The following is a 14,706-nucleotide window of genomic DNA, read 5'->3' as shown; positions in this document are numbered from 1 at the left end:
ACTTTGTGTGAGCTTTATTAGCACTGTGCAGCAGCGACACTCTGAGCTGTTTGCTGTCTTTGTTATTTAGTCTGCAGATGTTAATCCGACCGTCACTGTGATCGGATCACTTCCTCCTCTGGTTCATGATTATTGTCGTTCACTCAGCCTCTCTGTGCTGCACAGCTGGGCTGAATGTGAGCACACTACACTCTGTTTCTTAAAATCTTCTGCTTTGGTGTTTCAGGTCAGTGAAGATGTTCAGAGAGCTTCTCAGTGTTTGTGTCTGAGTTTGTACGGTGACTGATGGATGTTATTTTGTTTGTTATATTCATAGAGAACAAACGTTAATAACTGAATGATGGAGAAGCTGCTGCTGATGTTGTACTGACATGATCCAGTAGGTTCAGTGAGGAGCCTCGTTCAGTGTTTCATCACCTGACGTGTCCTCAGGTGGAGAGTCTTTGTGAAGAGGAGCTGAAACTCACCTGGACGTGTGTGTGTGTGTGTGTGTCTTTGTTTTCCATGTCTACATACAGTTTTGTTCATATGGATGTTTACCTGATGATGCCTTCAGGCTCACGTGTTGCCTCAAGTGTTGCACTTGAACCTGACTGGAGTCTGACCGTCCAGCTTCTTCGCTCTGGTCCACAGCTCAGTGTCCCTGTCGGACCTGGCTAATTAATTACGGACTCTACAGAGCGTCTCCACGACTTTACAGGCTTTTTTCTGTGAAAGGTTGAGATGTTTTATTGCAGTGAAGTGTCAGAGGAGATCTGATGACTTTTGTTTGCTGCATTCGGTGAACAGAACCTGCAGAACATCAGAGGAACATCATCTGTGGACAGCTGACTGATCAGTGAGGACGCTTTCAGGCTACGTGAGGATGATGATGGTGAGGATGATGATGGTGATGATGGTGATGATGATGGTAAGGATGATGATGAGGATGATGAGGATGATGATGGTGATGATGGTGAGGAGGATGAGGATGATGATGATGATGATGATGGTAAGGATGATGATGAGGATGATGATGGTGATGATGGTGAGGAGGATGAGGATGATGATGATGATGATGGTGATGATGATGATGGTGATGGTGGTGAGGATGATGATGAGGATGATGAGGATGATGATGATGATGATGATGATGATGATGATGGTGATGATGATGGTGAGGATGATGATGAGGATGATGATGGTGAGGATGATGGTGAGGATGATGGTGATGATGGTGAGGATGATGGTGAGGATGATGATGATGATGATGGTGAGGATGATGGTGAGGATGATGGTGATGATGGTGAGGATGATGATGGTGAGGATGAGGATGATGAGGATGATGATGAGGATGATGATGGTGATGATGGTGAGGATGATGATGATGATGGTGAGGATGAGGATGATGAGGATGAGGATGATGGTGACGGTGAACCCGGCGGTCCCTCGGCCTCCCTCCATTAGACTGATGAGTAACGATGTGAGAGCTGAGGGGACAGAGTTCAGTGAACGCAGCGCTGCTCTCTCAGCTGTTAACGTCACCCAATCCTTCAGCTAACTGAGTTAGCCTGCACTTTGCTAATGGTGTTAGCGAAGACGAAGAGGGCGCGGCGAGGAGAAACGCCATCAGGATGGTTTCATCCAGCAGGAAACATCCAGCTGATCCCATCGACCTCCATCAGGACGAGGCTCTCATGCTGCGTTCAGGCCACATGGGAATAGTCATCGCTGTGATTCAGCAACAAACTGTGGAGGGAAACTTAAAGTGTTTGAAGTCATTAAGATAACTCGATCATACGGAGGCCCATCTGTGCCAAAAATAAATGCTTTACTTTAACGTCACACTTTCAGGAAGTGCCAGAGAAACAAAGAGAGTGGAGGCTGAAGGAGGAGGAGCTCAGCTCGTTATTAATATCACGTTATTTATGAAACACCAAGTTTTAAAAGAAGTTAACAGGAAGTTCTCTGGACAGTCGGGACTCATAGATTCAGGTGTTCCCATTGTTTCCTGTTGCAGAAGAAAAAAAAAAGTTTCAGTCACAAGTCGGATGAATTTTTTTTGTGTGGCCTGAATCCTCCTCCGCACCATTACAGCCTTGCTCAAAGGATTCTGGGTAAAATATTCAGCTGTGCTCCTTTTGACAGTGAATTGTTGCTTTACTCTGCTGTGACGTTATTCATATAGCACCTTTCAAATAATCAAATGTATATAAAATAATAATAATAATAATAATATTAAGAAAACAAATGTACTCAGAGACTAATGCACACCGATAAAATCTGTAAAGTGAGAAACCAAATGAGTCGTTCAAACCTCATTAAGAGAATCTGAATCAGCTCTGCTGATTGGACGGCCCCGCCCGCTCTGTGTCTGATGAATATTCAGAGACACGTGAAGTTTGATGAGTTTGTTTTCTGCGATCGATCGCTGAATGACGATGGTTTCTAATAACGAGGTGAAACTCGTCCGTTTGTTCTAAATTAAGTTATGTAAATCACAGCGACTGTGACGGAGCAGCCGGGAGGACCAAACACAAACACACTTCACGTTTTACATCAAACTTTATTTAACTGAGCGTCAGCTGACAGACAGTCTGATCTGTGACTGACGATCATTATCTGACAGTGAAGGTTGTTAGTCACACTCGTCTGTTAGAAGTCCGAACATGAACATGATCCACGATCGTCGTCTTCAAATGTCTTCTGTTGCTCAGAAATCAAACTGTCACATTTTAACAATTATTAAAATATTCAGTTTGAGTCATTTCAACAGAAACTAAAAATATGACATCATCTAAACAGTTCAAAACTTGAAAAACTTTATTGAGCAGGTCAGAGTAAACAGGAAGTCAGTCAGATCTCCATCTGTACACACACACACACACACACACACACACACACACACGCTGCAGTTGAATGGAGGCTCTTTGTGTTGAGCTGAAGGTCTGACAACACTCTCACCTTCTTCTTCTTCCTCCTTAAATTAATAAGTAGAGAGATACTTTATTTATCCCGAGGGAAATTCAAGTGTCCAGTAGCATACAGAATACAGAATATAAAACATTAACAGTAGCTAGAACATCTCTGAAGAAACTTTACTTGTTCTTGTTGGTCTCAGGAACAAACCACCCGTTTCTGACACATCAGCTGTTAGCTGCGCTGTAGCTTGATGCTCAGTACGAGTCACGAGTGTCGTGTGATCGCAGCCTATCAGAGGAGAGACTACGACTCCCAAGATGCATGTCACTAACACATCCAATCACAGAGCTCCACAAATGGCAAAGAAGCCTTTTGAATTCTCTGACTGGCTTCTTCTCCACAGCAGCTGAGGCTCATGGGTATTGTAGTTTTTAAAGCTGCCGATTGTTCCTTAAATGTACACGATGTTTACATAATCTAGTTTCTATGTTCAGTAACACTGAGGAGACTCAGAGATGATGTCAGAATATGTACAGAGGGCTCCTCGTTCAGACCGAGAGGAGGAGCTGAAAACAGAAGGAAATGTAAACTGACCACTCAGAGTTGTAGTCAACAGGAAATGACATCATCTCTCCTCCTCTTCCTCCCCAGGTTCTTTCGGGGCGAGTACACGGTGGAGGTGGCGATCAACGACTACCTGGACATCTACTGTCCTCACTACGAGGTGGCGGAGTCTGCCGAGCGGATGGAGCACTACGTGTTGTACATGGTGAACTACGACGGCTACACCACCTGCGACCACCACAGGAAGGGCTTCAAACGGTGGGAGTGTAACCGCCCGCTGAGCCCAAACGGGCCGCTCAAGTTCTCCGAGAAGTTCCAGCTGTTCACCCCCTTCAGCCTGGGCTTCGAGTTCAGGCCAGGACACGAGTACTACTACATCTGTGAGTTCTACTGCACACTGAATACTACATCTGAGTACTACTACATCTGAGTACTACTACATCTGTGAGTTCTACTGCACACTGAATACTACATCTGAGTACTACTACATCTGTGAGTTCTACTACACACTGAATACTACATCTGAGTACTACTACACACTGAATACTACATCTGAGTCCTACTACATCTGTGAGTTCTACTGCACACTGAATACTACATCTGAGTACTACTACATCTGTGAGTTCTACTACACACTGAATACTACATCTGAGTACTACTACATCTGTGAGTTCTACTGCACACTGAATACTACATCTGAGTACTACTACACACTGAATACTACATCTGAGTACTACTACACACTGAATACTACATCTGAGTACTACTACATCTGTGAGCACTACTACACACTGAATACTACATCTGAGTACTACTACATCTGTGAGTTCTACTACACACTGAATACTACATCTGAGTACTACTACACACTGAATACTACATCTGAGTACTACTACATCTGTGAGTTCTACTACACACTGAATACTACATCTGAGTCCTACTACATCTGTGAGTTCTACTACACACTGAATACTACATCTGAGTACTACTACATCTGTGAGCACTACTACACACTGAATACTACATCTGAGTACTACTACATCTGAGTACTACTACATCTGTGAGTTCTACTGCACACTGAATACTACATCTGAGTACTACTACATCTGTGAGTACTACTACATCTGTGAGTTCTACTACACACTGAATACTACATCTGAGTACTACTACACACTGAATACTACATCTGAGTTCTACTACACACTGAATACTACATCTGAGTACTACTACACACTGAATACTACATCTGAGTACTACTACATCTCTGAGTTCTACTACACACTGAATACTACATCTGAGTACTACTATTTTATCTAGGAACACACACACACACACACACACACACACACACACACACACACACACACACAGTTTGAGGGTCCTCCTGCAGAGCGGACGCTGCGCCTCAGATCATTATTATGCGACTTTTAACCAACTGAATTCTGGTTCTGAATTCTGTGAAGCTTGTTAAGTTGTAGCAGACTCCGCAGTCGAAGTCTTTCTGGAACTGGCGAAGTTACGGCGATAAATTCTGACCAGCCGTTGGCAAAATGCCACTTACGTTCCTGATACTTCAGAAAGAAGTACAACACACGGAGCTAACTGTGACTCTCGTTCATATTGCCTGGACTACACGTATATGGATGTTTTTTTAAGCGGATGTTTTCATCCTCGTTTTAAAAAAAACCACAGAAACATCTCTGTCCATACGAAGAGACAAAGCTGAAAACGATCGCCTCTGAAGCCTGCAATGCCATGCTCGGCCGATAGGTGGCGATTGGAAAAATGTAAAATACCACAGAAGAAGAACATTATGAGCACGTGCAGTCAAACGGTCCAGAAGCAGCAGTCAAACGGCGTCAGTCAGGGTAAGAAGTTATGGCAAAGAAAACGAAAATATAATCTTTTGTGTGGACGATGAAGTGGAGTTGTTGCACCAACGTTACGTTCATGTGTAGCGCTGAGATGAGACCTAAAAGTGCAAAGCACACACAGATAGCACGGTACATGTCGGCCATTGTTGTTGACAACCGTTTTGCTTCAATGCGAACGGCTTGTTGCTAGGCGCTTGACGTCATTGCGTCAACACCAGCTCTGTTTAACATCGCTACACGGATCCACTCAATCGGATATGTTTTATTTCTCCATTTTTTTTATCCGTTTAAAGATATCTCCGTTTATGTGGGTGGAATCGCCGTGTTCGTGTGGTTTAGGAATATATCGTATTCGTGTAGTCCAGGCCTCAATGTAATTTAAGACCTATATGCAAAATATGGACGTATTTAAAACTTTAAGGATGCGCGGACACCCTGCACTGCTACATCTGCCAGTACTACTTCCACTACTACTACATCTGCCAGTACTACTTCCACTACTACTACATCTGCCAGTACTACTACACACTGAATACTACGTCCACCAGGACTACACACGCAGTAGTACCACTGTCTGTTTAGATGTGACCTCACAGGGCCACCGTCCAAACTTCACTGTCTGATAGTTTCTGCTTAGCAACCTGTTAGCAACACAACATACTGCTAAGTGCACCTGTGTGTGTGTGTGTGTGTGTGTGTGTGTGTGTGTGTGTGTGTGTGTGTGTACACATACCATAGGAACATGAATGGATGGTCTGCAGGTCAAACAGCTGCTGCAGAGAAAACAAAGATCACAATGAGACTTTGGACCAAATCTAACCTGAACATGTCTCTCTGTCTGTCTCTCTGTCTCTCTGTCTGTCTCTGTGTCTGTCTCTCTGTCTCTGTGTCTGTCTCTGTGTCTCTGTGTCTGTCTCTCTGTCTCTGTGTCTCTGCAGCATCTCCACATCCTAACCTGGCTGGGAAACCCTGTCTGAAGCTCAAAATCTACGTCAAACCAACCAGTGAGTCTCTTCTCCTCCTCCTGAAACTCTGTCCTCCAACTCTAATTCTTCCACCTCCAGACAACAAGTTTGATTTTCACATAAAGTCGTATATTTGGATCTGTTGTTCCTGTTATTAATCAAATAATCAGTCAGTTTTAGACCAAATGTTCACCTGACAGACGCCCTCCTGTGGTCAGAAGTAGTCAGAACATGTTGAGGAGGTCCTCCGTCTGTACAGTTGTTTAGCTTTGGCTGAGAGCAGCAGCTCCTCCTCCTCCTCCTCCTCCTCCTCCTCCTCCTCCTCCTCCTCCTCCTGATGTAGCTGCACTATAACAGTTTAGTTTCAGTGGTTTTTAGCTGTCAGAAATGTTTCTGATTAACTTTATCTATAATATTTAATAACTTCTATAATTAAACATCTTAAAGAAGCTGCTGAGACAAACTGAAATGAGGCTGTCAGACAGGTTTTTCTGTCATAAAGTTTCAGATGTTATTTTGTCTTCGAGCTTCTCGTTTCTGAATAAACAGAATGATAAACAACAATCTATGAATCTGATTCATGCTCTGCTCTGATTGGCTGACGGTCAGTGTGTTATAACTCTCAGCACAGATCAATAATCGCTGCGTATCAAGGAGACTAAAGCTGAAGCTGCTAAAGGCTCCGAGGAGGACGCTGCTGTAGTGTAGTGACTGTGTGTAGTGACTGTGTGTAGTGACTGTGTGTAGTGACTGTGTGTAGTGAGTGTGTAGTGACTGTGTGTGGTGACTGTGTGTAGTGACTGTGTGTGTGGTGACTGTGTGTGTAGTGACTGTGTGTGTGGTGACTGTGTGTGTAGTGACTGTGTGGTGAGTGTGTAGTGACTGTGTGTAGCAAGTGTGTAGTGACTGTGTGTGTAGTGACTGTGTGTAGTGACTGTGTGTAGTGAGTGTGTGTAGTGACTGTGTGTGTAGTGACTGTGTGTAGTGACTGTGTGTAGCAAGTGTGTAGTGACTGTGTGTAGTGACTGTGTGTAGCAAGTGTGTAGTGACTGTGTGTAGTGACTGTGTGTGGTGACTGTGTGTAGTGAGTGTGTGTAGTGACTGTGTGTAGTGACTGTGTGTAGTGAGTGTGTGTAGTGAGTGTGTGTGTAGTGACTGTGTGTAGTGAGTGTGTAGTGACTGTGTGTAGTGAGTGTGTGTAGTGACTGTGTGTAGTGAGTGTGTAGTGACTGTGTGTAGTGACTGTGTGTGTAGTGACTGTGTGTAGTGACTGTGTGTGTAGTGACTGTGTGTGTAGTGACTGTGTGTAGTGACTGTGTGTGTAGTGACTGTGTGTGTAGTGACTGTGTGTGTAGTGACTGTGTGTAGTGACTGTGTGTAGTGACTGTGTGTGTAGTGACTGTGTGTAGTGACTGTGTGTAGTGACTGTGTGTGTAGTGACTGTGTGTAGTGACTGTGTGTGTAGTGACTGTGTGTGTAGTGACTGTGTGTAGTGACTGTGTGTAGTGAGTGTGTGTAGTGACTGTGTGTGTAGTGACTGTGTCTAGTGACTGTGTGTAGCAAGTGTGTAGTGACTGTGTGTAGTGACTGTGTGTAGTGACTGTGTGTAGTGAGTGTGTGTAGTGACTGTGTGTGTAGTGACTGTGTGTAGTGACTGTGTGTAGCAAGTGTGTAGTGACTGTGTGTAGTGACTGTGTGTAGTGACTGTGTGTAGCAAGTGTGTAGTGACTGTGTGTGGTGACTGTGTGTAGTGAGTGTGTGTAGTGAGTGTGTGTAGTGACTGTGTGTAGTGACTGTGTGTAGTGAGTGTGTGTAGTGAGTGTGTGTGTAGTGACTGTGTGTAGTGAGTGTGTAGTGACTGTGTGTAGTGAGTGTGTGTAGTGACTGTGTGTAGTGACTGTGTGTGTAGTGACTGTGTGTAGTGACTGTGTGTGTAGTGACTGTGTGTAGTGACTGTGTGTGTAGTGACTGTGTGTAGTGACTGTGTGTAGTGACTGTGTGTGTAGTGACTGTGTGTGTAGTGACTGTGTGTGTAGTGACTGTGTGTAGTGACTGTGTGTGTAGTGACTGTGTGTGTAGTGACTGTGTGTGTAGTGACTGTGTGTGTAGTGACTGTGTGTAGTGACTGTGTGTAGTGACTGTGTGTGTAGTGACTGTGTGTGTAGTGACTGTGTGTGTAGTGACTGTGTGTAGTGACTGTGTGTAGTGACTGTGTGTGTAGTGACTGTGTGTAGCGACTGTGTGTAGTGACTGTGTGTAGTGACTGTGTGTAGTGACTGTGTAGTGACTGTGTGTGTAGTGACTGTGTGTGTAGTGACTGTGTGTAGTGACTGTGTGTGTAGTGACTGTGTGTAGTGACTGTGTGTGTAGTGACTGTGTGTAGTGACTGTGTGTGTAGTGACTGTGTGTGTAGTGACTGTGTGTAGTGACTGTGTGTGTAGTGACTGTGTGTGTAGTGACTGTGTGTAGTGACTGTGTGTAGTGACTGTGTGTGTAGTGACTGTGTGTAGTGACTGTGTGTGTAGTGAGTGTGTGTAGTGACTGTGTGTAGCGACTGTGTGTGTAGTGACTGTGTGTAGTGACTGTGTGTAGTGACTGTGTGTGTAGTGAGTGTGTGTAGTGACTGTGTGTAGTGACTGTGTGTGTAGTGACTGTGTGTAGTGACTGTGTGTGTAGTGACTGTGTGTGTAGTGACTGTGTGTGTAGTGACTGTGTGTAGTGACTGTGTGTGTAGTGACTGTGTGTAGTGACTGTGTGTAGTGACTGTGTGTGTAGTGACTGTGTGTAGTGAGTGTGTAGTGACTGTGTGTGGTGACTGTGTGTAGTGACTGTGTGTAGTGACTGTGTGTAGTGACTGTGTGTAGTGAGTGTGTGTAGTGACTGTGTGTAGTGACTGTGTGTAGTGAGTGTGTAGTGACTGTGTGGTGACTGTGTGTAGTGACTGTGTGTGTGGTGACTGTGTGTGTAGTGACTGTGTGTGTGGTGACTGTGTGTGTAGTGACTGTGTGGTGAGTGTGTAGTGACTGTGTGTAGCAAGTGTGTAGTGACTGTGTGTGTAGTGACTGTGTGTAGTGACTGTGTGTAGTGAGTGTGTGTAGTGACTGTGTGTGTAGTGACTGTGTGTAGTGACTGTGTGTAGCAAGTGTGTAGTGACTGTGTGTAGTGACTGTGTGTAGCAAGTGTGTAGTGACTGTGTGTAGTGACTGTGTGTGGTGACTGTGTGTAGTGAGTGTGTGTAGTGACTGTGTGTAGTGACTGTGTGTAGTGAGTGTGTGTAGTGAGTGTGTGTGTAGTGACTGTGTGTAGTGAGTGTGTAGTGACTGTGTGTAGTGAGTGTGTGTAGTGACTGTGTGTAGTGAGTGTGTAGTGACTGTGTGTAGTGACTGTGTGTGTAGTGACTGTGTGTAGTGACTGTGTGTGTAGTGACTGTGTGTAGTGACTGTGTGTGTAGTGACTGTGTGTAGTGACTGTGTGTAGTGACTGTGTGTGTAGTGACTGTGTGTAGTGACTGTGTGTAGTGACTGTGTGTGTAGTGACTGTGTGTAGTGACTGTGTGTGTAGTGACTGTGTGTGTAGTGACTGTGTGTAGTGAGTGTGTGTAGTGACTGTGTGTGTAGTGACTGTGTCTAGTGACTGTGTGTAGCAAGTGTGTAGTGACTGTGTGTAGTGACTGTGTGTAGTGAGTGTGTGTAGTGACTGTGTGTGTAGTGACTGTGTGTAGTGACTGTGTGTAGCAAGTGTGTAGTGACTGTGTGTAGTGACTGTGTGTAGTGACTGTGTGTAGCAAGTGTGTAGTGACTGTGTGTAGTGACTGTGTGTGGTGACTGTGTGTAGTGAGTGTGTGTAGTGAGTGTGTGTAGTGACTGTGTGTAGTGACTGTGTGTAGTGAGTGTGTGTAGTGAGTGTGTGTGTAGTGACTGTGTGTAGTGAGTGTGTAGTGACTGTGTGTAGTGAGTGTGTGTAGTGACTGTGTGTAGTGACTGTGTGTGTAGTGACTGTGTGTAGTGACTGTGTGTGTAGTGACTGTGTGTAGTGACTGTGTGTGTAGTGACTGTGTGTAGTGACTGTGTGTAGTGACTGTGTGTGTAGTGACTGTGTGTGTAGTGACTGTGTGTAGTGACTGTGTGTGTAGTGACTGTGTGTGTAGTGACTGTGTGTGTAGTGACTGTGTGTAGTGACTGTGTGTGTAGTGACTGTGTGTGTAGTGACTGTGTGTGTAGTGACTGTGTGTAGTGACTGTGTGTAGTGACTGTGTGTGTAGTGACTGTGTGTAGCGACTGTGTGTAGTGACTGTGTGTAGTGACTGTGTGTGTAGTGACTGTGTGTAGTGACTGTGTGTGTAGTGACTGTGTGTGTAGTGACTGTGTGTAGTGACTGTGTGTAGTGACTGTGTGTGTAGTGACTGTGTGTAGTGACTGTGTGTGTAGTGACTGTGTGTGTAGTGACTGTGTGTAGTGACTGTGTGTGTAGTGACTGTGTGTGTAGTGACTGTGTGTAGTGACTGTGTGTAGTGACTGTGTGTGTAGTGACTGTGTGTAGTGACTGTGTGTGTAGTGAGTGTGTGTAGTGACTGTGTGTAGCGACTGTGTGTGTAGTGACTGTGTGTAGTGACTGTGTGTAGTGACTGTGTGTGTAGTGAGTGTGTGTAGTGACTGTGTGTAGTGACTGTGTGTGTAGTGACTGTGTGTAGTGACTGTGTGTGTAGTGACTGTGTGTGTAGTGACTGTGTGTGTAGTGACTGTGTGTAGTGACTGTGTGTGTAGTGACTGTGTGTAGTGACTGTGTGTAGTGACTGTGTGTGTAGTGACTGTGTGTAGTGACTGTGTGTGTAGTGACTGTGTGTAGCGACTGTGTGTGTAGTGACTGTGTGTAGTGACTGTGTGTGTAGTGACTGTGTGTAGTGACTGTGTGTGTAGTGACTGTGTGTGTAGTGACTGTGTGTAGTGACTGTGTAGTGACTGTGTGTAGCGACTGTGTGTGTAGTGACTGTGTGTGTAGTGACTGTGTAGTGACTGTGTGTGTAGTGACTGTGTGTAGTGACTGTGTAGTGACTGTGTGTAGCAAGTGTGTAGTGACTGTGTGTGTAGTGACTGTGTGTAGTGACTGTGTAGTGACTGTGTGTAGTGACTGTGTGTGTAGTGACTGTGTGTAGTGACTGTGTAGTGACTGTGTGTAGCGACTGTGTGTGTAGTGACTGTGTGTGTAGTGACTGTGTGTAGTGACTGTGTAGTGACTGTGTGTGTAGTGACTGTGTGTAGTGACTGTGTGTAGTGACTGTGTGTGTAGTGACTGTGTGTGTAGTGACTGTGTGTAGTGACTGTGTGTAGTGACTGTGTGTAGTGACTGTGTGTAGCAAGTGTGTAGTGACTGTGTGTGTAGTGACTGTGTGTAGTGACTGTGTGTGTAGTGACTGTGTGTAGTGACTGTGTGTGTAGTGACTGTGTGTAGCAAGTGTGTAGTGACTGTGTAGTGACTGTGTGTAGCAAGTGTGTAGTGACTGTGTAGTGAGTGTGTAGCGACTGTGTGTAGTGAGTGTGTAGTGAGTGTGTGGTGAGTGTGTGGTGAGTGTGTAGTGAGTGTGTGTGTAGTGACTGTGTGTAGTGACTGTGTGTGTAGTGACTGTGTGTGTAGTGACTGTGTGTGTAGTGACTGTGTGTAGCGACTGTGTGTGTAGTGACTGTGTGTAGTGACTGTGTGTGTAGTGACTGTGTGTGTAGTGACTGTGTGTAGTGACTGTGTGTGTGGTGACTGTGTGTAGCAAGTGTGTAGTGACTGTGTGTGTAGTGACTGTGTGTAGTGACTGTGTGTAGTGACTGTGTGTAGCAAGTGTGTAGTGACTGTGTGTGTAGTGACTGTGTGTAGTGACTGTGTGTGTAGTGACTGTGTGTAGCAAGTGTGTAGTGACTGTGTAGTGACTGTGTGTAGCAAGTGTGTAGTGACTGTGTAGTGAGTGTGTAGCGACTGTGTGTAGTGAGTGTGTAGTGAGTGTGTGGTGAGTGTGTGGTGAGTGTGTAGTGAGTGTGTGTGTAGTGACTGTGTGTGTAGTGACTGTGTGTGTAGTGACTGTGTGTAGCGACTGTGTGTGTAGTGACTGTGTGTAGTGACTGTGTGTGTAGTGACTGTGTGTGTAGTGACTGTGTGTAGTGACTGTGTGTAGTGACTGTGTAGTGACTGTGTGTAGCGACTGTGTGTAGTGACTGTGTGTGTAGTGACTGTGTGTAGCAAGTGTGTAGTGACTGTGTGTAGTGACTGTGTGTAGTGACTGTGTGTGTAGTGACTGTGTGTAGTGACTGTGTGTAGCAAGTGTGTAGTGACTGTGTGTGTAGTGACTGTGTGTAGCAAGTGTGTAGTGACTGTGTAGTGAGTGTGTAGTGAGTGTGTAGTGACTGTGTGGTGAGTGTGTAGTGAGTGTGTGTGGTGAGTGTGTAGCGACTGTGTGTAGTGAGTGTGTAGTGAGTGTGTGGTGAGTGTGTAGTGAGTGTGTAGCGACTGTGTAGTGACTGTGTGTAGTGACTGTGTGTAGTGAGTGTGTAGTGACTGTGTGGTGAGTGTGTAGTGACTGTGTGTAGTGAGTGTGTAGTGACTGTGTGGTGACTGTGTGTAGTGACTGTGTGACCTCTGACCCCGGTGTTGCCAGGCAGACTTTGCAGGTGTCGTCAGCATCAGATCAGGCTCTAACGTCCTCGTCGTCTCCGGTCGGCTCCTGAGTCATGCGCAGACATTTCACTTCTCTGTTGGGGTCAAACTGAAAAGATTGAGAGCGATTCCTCTTTAAACGTTTTGGAAAACATCACACTGTTGTCTCCATCTTTTCTTTTCTACTTTATCGACGGTGATATGTTGTTTCTTTCTTGTGACAAATGTACGTATTGTAAGTCGCTTTGGACAAAAGCGTCTGCTGAAAGCCCTAAATGTAAATGTAACTGAGCAACATTAGTGTTTAACTACAGCTCCCATGATGCTTTGTCAGAGGCACGTTACCAAAGCATCATGGGAAAAAGTCTCTTTAAACCAGGTAGTGATGTCAGAGAGGATGTCAGTCAACATCATCACATGTTATAAATGATGATCTCCCCTGTCGGCCTCTCTCAGATGACTCTGTGTACGAGTCTCCGGAGCCGTTCCTGACTGACGACACCACCGGCGGCTGCAGCCTCGCTCTGCCCCGCCTCTCCCTGCTGTCCGCCGTGTTGCTCGGCCTCCTCCTCATCCTCCTCCTCGCCTCCTCATAGCACCTCCTCCTCCTGCTCCTCTTCCTCCAGTCGCTCTGAGGAGAAACCTAAGGCAGGAAACAGGTCCAGCTCTCCCTCTCTGACCCCTGACCTTCACCTGAACACTCAGCAGCTCAGCCAATCAGAGGAGGCTGTGGTCCCATGTGGGAGGAGCCTGGAGCTGCGTACTGACTCACTGCTGCCTGGAGTTGGTTTCTGTGACGGATCATCTGAGATGTTTGTGCTGTGACAGACTGCAGGCGACGTGTCCAGACTCCACTGACTCATGTTCAACTCAGCTACAGTTTGAACCCTCACAGGTCGTTTCTCTGTGTTTCTGTCCCTCATCAGCCTCCGTAGTGCCACATGTTGTCACATTTTTTAAATTCTGGGGCCAAAATGAGACCTGAGCTTCAGTACAGATGTCAAAACTTTACTCTGCTGAGCACAAATACAGTTTTATGTAACTATAATAAATAAACCAAATGTAAAGGTTCAGACCAGCAGTTTGACTTGTTTCAGCTGTTTATTATCGATCAGCAGAACCTCACGGTGCCATTAGATGTTTTGGATTATACCTAGAAATGATTGGCTTGTAAGATGTAACAGATGTAAGATGTTACAGAAAGATGGTTCACTGGTACATTATTTGTACGAAGGCTGCAACACGGACGGTTTATTATAACGAGTCTGATCGTTTCTGCAGAATCTAAATCTATAAAAGAAAAACTCTCAGGACTCATCACATCATCGACGCTGATGTGTTTCACAAATTTAAATTCACTTTTTCGGATGTTTGAGGCCACTGTTGGTTTCCATTTAATCCGTCACAGTAATTAATTAATGTTATTAACAAATCAGTCGACATGCGACCCGATTCATCCTGCAGCCGTACAGACAGAAGTCAAAGCAGAGCTGATGCTCACTGTGATGATTACACAACAGTCTGACTGTCATACAAATATAAAAGTCAAGTTCTCTCACGACACTCTTCAGTCAGAGCAGCTCCAAACTGGACTCAAAGAATTATTTAAATCAACGGCTGCCTGGAAAATACATCAAAGTCTTAAACTTAAATATCTGTACAGGAGCCCTGAAGATCCAAAAGCAGATTTTTTCACTGATAATATTAAATATCTTCCGTCTAATAATAACAGATTGTGTAAATAAGTGATTATCTTTAAAAATAAT

At 45.1% G+C, this 14,706-nt stretch overlaps 1 protein-coding gene across 1 annotated transcript in view; it reads left to right on the top strand.

Moving 5' to 3' along the window:
- The window catches only part of efna2b (ephrin-A2b), an 84,385-nt gene extending 70,364 nt beyond the window's left edge, over positions 1-14,021 (top strand). The window contains exons 2-4 of the mRNA XM_084355080.1: positions 3,553-3,845; positions 6,278-6,343; positions 13,397-14,021. Coding sequence (XP_084211206.1) covers positions 3,553-3,845; positions 6,278-6,343; positions 13,397-13,536 — 499 coding nt within the window. The 3' untranslated portion in view covers positions 13,537-14,021. The remainder of the gene's footprint in view (positions 1-3,552; positions 3,846-6,277; positions 6,344-13,396) is intronic.
- Positions 14,022-14,706: the final 685 nt, after the last annotated feature.

The sequence above is a fragment of the Pagrus pagrus genome (genome assembly GCF_965226575.1).
Source record: "Pagrus pagrus genome assembly, chromosome: 6".
Taxonomy (NCBI): domain Eukaryota; kingdom Metazoa; phylum Chordata; class Actinopteri; order Spariformes; family Sparidae; genus Pagrus; species Pagrus pagrus.
The sequence above is the reverse complement of the archived record's forward strand: the minus strand, read 5'-3'. Positions and strand labels throughout refer to the sequence as shown.